The sequence below is a fragment of the Engystomops pustulosus genome, chromosome 2 (assembly GCF_040894005.1).
Source record: "Engystomops pustulosus chromosome 2, aEngPut4.maternal, whole genome shotgun sequence".
NCBI classification, from domain to species: domain Eukaryota; kingdom Metazoa; phylum Chordata; class Amphibia; order Anura; family Leptodactylidae; genus Engystomops; species Engystomops pustulosus.
This window is the reverse complement of record NC_092412.1, coordinates 35,280,802-35,289,489: the sequence shown is the minus strand read 5'-3', so window position 1 is coordinate 35,289,489 and position 8,688 is coordinate 35,280,802. Positions and strand designations below refer to the sequence as shown.

The following is an 8,688-nucleotide window of genomic DNA, read 5'->3' as shown; positions in this document are numbered from 1 at the left end:
ATCTCAAGGACAGGCCCTAATTGTGTCCCCAAATAATAGAGGATCTACGGTATGAAAAGTGACGTTTGTGGGTGGGATGGAAATAGCTGTGTATTTATAAGGAGCTTGACAAGCCCTTAACGAGTCATTAACGGGTATCATCAGGGAGACGATAGATCTTGGGCGATGTGCCGTCCTATCTATGAATAGATACCCGGTGGATAGATGAATCCCAAAAAGCTGTGAATTTGGCGATTTTATCTTATGACATATACTCAGGCTGGGTATCTATATGCAGTCATTGCCTTATATATACAGAAAGCATGACCTCATCAGAAATTCTGCCAGTGCATTTGATGCTCTCCACCCTCCTGCTACTTTAGTTCCAACACAAGACAGTTGCAAATCACATTGCTCAGAGAGGTGACACGACTCAAAGCCAAGAAGGGATTGATAGCATCCACTATCCCCAGGACTAAGTGATCTGTGCCTTTAGTCCAGGTAACCATATTCTCCTGTTATAATAGTCTATGAGGATTCTGTTTATCCATGGGCTTAACGTGTAGTCTCTATTATACTTTACAGTCTATTCTAAGCTTGGAATGTAAGAGGTTGGGATGTTGTAGCCAATGGCACCAGCCATGTTCTGCTCAGCTGTTCACTATTTCTACATTTCAGATAGGATACAACATACTTGGCATCTCATGTTGATACAGTATTTGTCCTTTGGGAATTAAATTGCCTGCTTGGTTTCTGTGGCTTAGTACATATGTACCATTAGAGAGTTTAGAAGTTATGTTAAAGTTGTCTGAGAGTTCAAGGTGTTCTTTTTTTGTCATACACTTCTGGAAAGTCTCCATCCATGCAGATAGCATCATACCTATAATGTAGCAGAGTTTCGTTAACTCCTTAGTTCTATCTCTTTGAGATAATACAGTAGGTTACCTGCATAGCCATAATGGTATACTATAAACTCATATATAATGAAGGTCTACCTGGAAACCTTCAATAACACTATGATATCTGGAAAAGTGGTACCAAATCTTAACCTCTGTATAGAAAGGAATTGGTCAATCATTTTGTGATGGACTCCTTTGACATCCTGGTGAGAACCTTTTATACTTTGCAACTTTTTGCATTTCTGAACCACTCCCCCCCACTTTTGAAAAGTTTGTGGATAATTCATCATATGCAACTTTTTACACTATATACCCCAGTGTACATAAGGACCCTATGTGCTATTGCACTGAAGATATAACTTTACAGTTCAGACAAGTTCCATATATCTAACCTTGTGATGGCAATTTTGTTCCTATGTGACAATGTAACACAATGACACATTCCGGTCCCATAGATTTTTGGGATTTGCTCCAGAAGGCTAACACATTAGCACATATATCACTGCTAAACAATAACAAAGTGAACAAGCTCTACATCTACCACCTATATAAATATATACGTATTTAAATAGTTTTTTGTAAGCTTTAATTTCAAACTGGTCCAAAATATTTATATTGATTTATTTATCATGATATTTTAAAATCTCAGGGGTTAAATGAGACCATAGCAATGTCCAGCACTGCTTCTCCAATCTCTACCATGTATATTACATTGGCATTGGCACTTTTAAAAAAAAAACAAGCTGCCTGCAACCACCACCAGATGGCGCTTAAGAGCCAATTGCATACTGTTTATACATTTTGTTAATATCAAAACATATACTCCTGAGTGCCCTTTAGTTATGGTAGCCGGAAACTACTGTATGTCTATGCAACAGATCTGGAGCCCTCTTTCATAGAAACGCAGCACCAGGTGCTAAAATGGAAAAAAATGGGCCCAAAAAACTCATGTAGTCTTACTTTCAAGGCTATACCGAAAGTTAAGTTATTGTCCCTGGAGTGATGTGCAATCATATCTGTTTATTTTTACCTTCATGATCATACCTTGTGTGTGTAGCAACAAAACTGTGTGAAATGGATTGATATTCCAGCATTGTGCAATATGGGTGTGTCCTCTTTTGCGCTTTTCTCATTAAAGGGGTTGTCCAAGACTTTGTGGCCCTCCCCTATAGTTACCTTCACAGACCCTCCCGGTGTCCCGCACCACTGTCTCTCCTGCCTATGCCCCTGTTTGTATACAGGGACACGGAAGCTGTACTGAGTTCAGCTTCCGGCTGGCCAAGGTGCCTGGCCAATCCCGCGTGGAAAGCCACTTTGGCTGGCCAGAAGCTGAACTCAGCTTAGCTTCCGTGCCTCTGTATATTTACCGGAAGGCTGGAACCCCGGAATGGATCACAGAAATAAGTACAGGTTTATTTTTTTAAGCAGCACCCTCCCGGCCACATAGAAGTTTTTGAAAAGTCTCAGATAGCCCCTTTAAGCTTCTCCATTGTCCTTTCCTATGGCATTAAATGACTGCTATAATATTCATCTAGAAGTCTCCAAAAGTGTAGGGAAGAGCAAGAACTAAGAGCATAGCAGTGTGAGGACACAGCACGGTGGACTTGGAGAAGCTCCAATATTGGAAACTGCTCCCCTGTCCTTCCTTTTTGAGTCACTACTATAACATTCAACTAAAAGAAAGCTACAATTTTTATTCAAAGCAGAAAGGGGGGGGGGCTGTGGAGCAACTCAAAGCAAAGAGATCAGAGGACAGCAGTGTGAGAAGCTACAATACTGGAATATCAAAGCATTTTACCACTAACAACACACAAAAAGGTGTAATAACACAAATCTCCTGGGCAAATAGCTAGAGCTGGCTGCAGCTTTGTATGGTCAATACTGCGGACTCTCTTAGACTCCCTTTGTAGTAGCCGCTGTTTTAACAGATGGAGTGTCTTCATATTTCTCTGAATAAAGCTGTGGGTATTAGTGGGGTGTCCAGTTTACAGTCTGGGTTTGGAGCACATGGTGTAAATGCTTCTCTGCAGGGTGTAATATTTGTTCCGCTGTTTCCATATTGAGCGCCGCAGACTCACATCCTCCACAACTCCTGCGGCTTATAAGGAATCGCTGTCTACTTCTAAGCCTACAAGTGTGCCAGCTAATGCAGGAGGTCCCCGGGTTTTAGATCAGATAGCAAGTGTGACTAAGGGCACCAAAAAAATCAGCTGTGTAATGTACACGTTATCACATATTAGGAAATAACATTGGGTGTACACAGCCAACCAGCAACCACAATAACAATTAAAATTAAAATTTCTTTTCCAGATATTCATACGTGTGGCATAGCTGTAGTACCAGACATAGCCATTCTAAAGGGGGGTGCTGTTACTGAGTGTCTAGAATTGTCTAATCCCCTGTGGCTTCCTGATGTACTCACTTCGCCTAGTGTGCATGGGCTGTGAATACATACTGTGTAATATGTAGTGAGTGAGGACTAGGTTTTATCTGACCCTAAACATTGCACAGTGACAGGACACTTTGTAATTGCTTGCCATTTACATCCAAGGCACTTGACATCAGAGTAATCAGATTCTTAAAAGGTTTGGTCTCCCGATGTCTTCAGAAGGACAAAGACAATGGGGCAGATTTATCAAGCTGTCTGAAAGGCAGAATATTTCTAGTTGCCCATGGCAACGAATCACAGCTCAGCTCTCATTTTACCAGTGCACATGAATATTTTAAAGGGGAGCTGTGATTGGTTGCCATGGGCAACTAGAAATATTCTGACTTTCAGACAGCTTGATAAACCTGCCCAAATGGGGCACATTTACTTACCCGCCCAGAGTTGTTCACCGAAAGTGTATTGTCCGTGTATAATGCTGTGTGCCCCCCATTCACTAAGATTGTGCGCCCGATATCCTGCATGTGTCACTTCCCCGCTCAGGTCCGACAGAGTTCACCTTCTTCTTCCCGGTGTATGTGAGTGCATTGTCTTGCCACATAATTTAAATGTTAAATCCCGCGCCCAGTCCGAATCAGGCGGATTGTCTGACGGCACACCGCCCAATCTCTTTTGCATGAAAGCCGGCGCAGCTGCACCAAAATACGATCACCTGCTACACAAGCCGTCACAGCCGTGCAATCCCACGAAAATTTTGGAGAATCCGACTAAAGTGCAGCTGCGGACCCTTAGTAAATAAGCCCCAATGCATTGATTTAAATGAGCACTGTGTAATGCTGTATTTCTCCCGTAGGGGTAGCTGTAGGGAAAGAGAAGACTTACTGCCAGGTTACAAGTAACACGTGCTATAGAAAGACGTGTATAATTACAAGCACACATGTAGTCCAATAGGGGTTCTTCTCTGTTCCCCAAGTTTACGCTATAAGACAAGGATAAACTACACATACCGCAGCTTTTTTATATTTTAAGATTTATATTTTCAATAATCTGTATAACATGCAAATGTCATCCATAAAATTTGCATAAATAGGTCACCCTGAAGTTGGGTAGCATAGAAGCTGATATAGTTATAGTCCGATGTTGAGAATCATGACCTGTTTCGGGGGACACCCTTGCTTACAGGTTACAGCTGCTTATTAGGAGTCACTGAAGACGGTGATAGGTTGAATGTCACAGGGCCAAGTAAAGAGAGTCGAGAGTGGACAACCTTATCAAAAGTTCTATATGAGTAATGGTTGGGCCCTAAGGAAAATATCCTCTAGTGCATTGTAGATCTATCTATATGACGACCCAGAATAGGGCAAACAACCTTACCAATTGGATGTACAGCCAATAATCCCTGTGTACTAACTTGCCATCTTCTTTAAATGACCAAGACTTGTAATCAACATCTTCCATTGGACAAATGAATAAGAATTTTTAGGTCTTATCATGGATCGTTTTTTCTAGAGAGTTAACTCTAAAGTTCTCTAATCCTCTCTTTCCTTTTTTTGTCATTAGACTTGTCGTGAAAACGTTGGTGGGATTTTGTGAGTTCCTTGTGGTGCACATCTCCAATCCCCTTTGTTCTCGAAGATGGAACGATCCACACAAGAGCTATTCCTCAACTTCATGATTGTGCTGATCACCGTGCTGCTGATGTGGCTTCTTGTCAAGTCTTACCTAGAATAAAAGGACTGTATGATGCTTCTCAGATATATCTAAGTCAATGTACACAGCCCCTTCAGTGATGGAGAAGTCTTATCTTCACTGAAGGGGCTGCATGAATACGTCTATGTCACTTTGTACATAACCTCCATGCTTATCTTCTGTGCTTAGCTACAATAATTTATAGGAACCAAATGAAATGTTATCTATCTCCGCCTACAACTTTTTTCACACGTAGCTTTTACACAAGGGAATATCTCTGCCGTGCTGCTGTCAACCACTGATCTTCACTATGTCAAACGCTTGTGAAGACCACCTATTCAGTGCTACGACCACCGCCAATATCGACAATAATTTTGTCTTACCTGTGAGCCAAAATGATTACAAATCAGTTGACAACGGGATACAAAAGGTTTTCAGCTGAATAAAACTAAAGTTGAAATTAAGATCAGTAGTGGAGTTTTATTTTGGACAAATGATTTTGGTATTATATATCATAATGTGGAATGTTGACTATAGAGTCCAGGATCAGAATACTGGCAGTGTACAAAAAAATAACTTTGGTCCTTATCTCTGGTGGCAGCTCCCTTCACCACAATCCTCTAGAACAGTGGTGGCGAACCTATGGCGCGGGTGCCAGAGGTGGCACTCAGAGCCCTTTCTGTGGGCACCCAGGCTTTCACCCCAGCACACAATTTGCTAGAAATGACTCAAAGTTTCTTCCTCTTCAGGGGACCCTACAATCCAAATTTTCTTTCTATTGTATTGGTGTCCTCAGAACGCCAATACGATTAAGACTTATGATACAGTTGGGATCAATAGGTTATTGCTTAAATTGTCATCTTGGCAGTTTGCGACATAAAAGTAGGTTTTGGTTCTAGTTTGGGCACTCTGTGTCTAAAAGGTTCGCCATCACTGCTATAGAAGATCCTCGGTGATGTCCCATCTACTGATGGTGAATTGACGACTAGTGCCATCATCATGATGTCAACACAGAGCCTCTATATACCGGCTGTGACAGCAGGCATCTCCCTGGACCAGTCAAGATCAATGGTAAGAGTTGTTTCTTTATTTGTTTTTTATTTTTACCACATCTTGGGCCTATAAAAAAAAAATTCCCAACCTACAATTTTTGACCAAACTATCACCACAGTCCTTACCCAGTAGATCTTAAGACTTGCTTGAACTAGCAGTAAAGGTCCACTTCACAAAGCTTTTTTTAAGCCCTGCTTTAATGTTTCACCAAAAAAAAATCAGATAGGATGTGTATAGACCTCTTCACTAGACTTTTCTACTACTATCAGAAAGTTATTCCTAAAAATAATGGAACATCCAAGGAATTATCCGTTGTTCTTGAGCACTCGGCCTGGGCTTCTGAAGACCACTTAGTGTAGAGCACTTAGATAAAAATAAGTACACAGGGGGAATTATCACTTCAGCAAAAATACACTTGACATTTCCTTGTAAACCCCACACTTTGTGTGTCTCCGTGAGTTTGCCTTTGTTAATTAACATAACCAAAATCCTTGGTGAACACGGAGAACAGCTGGGATGAAACGTGAAACCGGATTCCAGTCGTGACATTGGCAGCGGAAGGGAATCAGTGGTAAGTGGTGACCTTTCCATACAAAATATGTTTCACTATTTACCCTAAATACATGAAAAGGATGTGTGCACTCATGATGAGTATTTACAAGGGGGCCAATGGTCAGAGGTATAAAGGCTAATTATTTTTAGAACCCAAAACTATTTGTGCAATATTGATAATACAAGTTAAAAGAGTGGTTGTCTATTAGCGAAGAGGCTCTACTTTTTTCCCCCAGAAATCACACCACTCCTGTCCATGAGCTGTACCAGGTATTACAGTTTAGTCATATTTATTTTAAAGAGAATAGCAGGGAATTTTATACACATTTTCTCTTCAATAATGGTGAAGGTTTCTGAAAAAGAAGAACATTTTGTCTAGGACAACCCTTTTCCAAGGTTTTAAGAGTATCGTAATTCTCCTTTATTTAGGTATCTTACATTTAAATACTCTAAAGTAACCCTATGAAATCCATGAAGGTACTTAGAAGGATTGACCAACATACTATTGAAGGCCTATACTCTAAATAGGCCATCTATACTTGATTAATGGAAGGTTGACACCTGGCCTCCCCCCCAATAAGTTGTTCTCCAGGGACACAAGTCATAAGCAGTTTGCTCGGTGTCCCAGTATTGGACAGAAGCTACAATTGAGGTCAGGTCTTTGTGGTCTGTCCGATAAAGGTGCCCATCTCCTGTATTCAATATGGAGGGAGAGGCTGATGTACTGGTTCTCCCTGGGGCAACCCCTGAGTGTCTGTAGGATGAATCCCTGGGTAATGGATAGGTTGCCCGTGGTGGTGATAACCGTATCCAGGGATCAGAAGGAGGCAACGTTGTACAAATTAAATCACGGTTCTTTATTGAACAGGTAGCAGGCAACAGGCCTAAATGGGTAACAGCAGATTCTGGTACTGGAGTGGTCATGGAGAGGGACCTCAGGAATAGTGCACCAGCCTGGTAGTAGATGCAGGCTGGGATGGAGCTGTGTCCAAGCTGTGGAAGCTGCAGCTCTGGTTTGAGTCTCCTTACTGGGATTAGGTTAAGTGTCAGTACTGAAGGTGTACTGAACACTGTCTCTCTCTTCACTTAGTCCATGTGCTAAGACCAGCTAGGACTGGAATCAGACTCCTGTAGTCTGGACTGGACCTGTGGTAAGAGCATCTGCTCAAAGACAAGACCCTGTGCTCCTCCCTGCCCAGGGGTTTTATCCTCTTGGTCAGGTGGTTGCACCTCTCCAATCACAATCCAGTTTACAATACAGCCAACTCATTAGTCAAAAACTCACACATATTGAACCTGTTCAGGCACGATCTACAGCTGCTAATACATAATGACCAGGTTCTAGAACCTTCATAGAGGGTTCGCGACTCCCCCTAACAGCTCCTGACCTGGAGAGGGTGTTCATCGCAATCGCTATGCATTGGCAGGGGTGTTGCAGTTACAACTGACCGGTGCTGAGGTGTTATTTCTTCTTTGCTGGTCAAGAGTTAACAGCCTTTTCTGAAGATGGTATGTATCTTATTGATGTTTATTTTGTGTAATTTAGATGTTCTTATGAATCCCACATAATCAAAATCAAGCTCCATGTTTTGGGAGGACTTTATGGCAGCACACATGGCATTTAACTCATTATGAATCTATTTTGTGTTTATCTCTATGGAACTTGATTCCTGGAAAACCCCATTTGAGTAGTTTGTATGTACATTGGAACAGGTATATTTTATAACTGTCCTTGTAAAAACTGGATTTTCTAAATTTTATGCTGTCATGGGAACATGGGTTATCAATTAAACTTGATTACAGACAACATACAGCCGATCATTGCAGCTTGGGACTATAGTAAAGCATCCAGAGATCTTCACCAGAGGTAACAGTGGGCAGAGAGATCCATCTGTAACTAAAGGTAGTCTGCACGTCGGGTGTCCTTAAAGGAAACCTGTGACCATGTTTTCACATATACAGCTAGTGACAGGTTCCCATAGGACTGACTCCCTGATTCTCTTAGCCAAAATTGTCCCTTACATCCCCAGAAATCAACTTTATGTTATAATTCCTGGCATCAGAGGGGCATGTCCTGCTAAGCTGGCCGCTCCCATCTACTCCTCCCCACATCCCAGGCCTCTTCTAAGT

At 41.7% G+C, this 8,688-nt stretch overlaps 1 protein-coding gene across 1 annotated transcript; it reads left to right on the top strand.

The window, feature by feature from the left end:
* The first annotated feature begins 320 nt into the window (after positions 1-320).
* Positions 321-5,417, top strand: LOC140116452 (sarcolipin-like). Its single transcript, XM_072132973.1, has 2 exons — positions 321-480; positions 4,825-5,417. The coding sequence occupies exon 2, from the start codon at positions 4,900-4,902 to the stop codon at positions 4,993-4,995; it is 96 nt and encodes a 31-aa protein (XP_071989074.1). The 5' UTR covers positions 321-480; positions 4,825-4,899; the 3' UTR covers positions 4,996-5,417.
* The last annotated feature ends 3,271 nt before the right edge of the window (positions 5,418-8,688 follow it).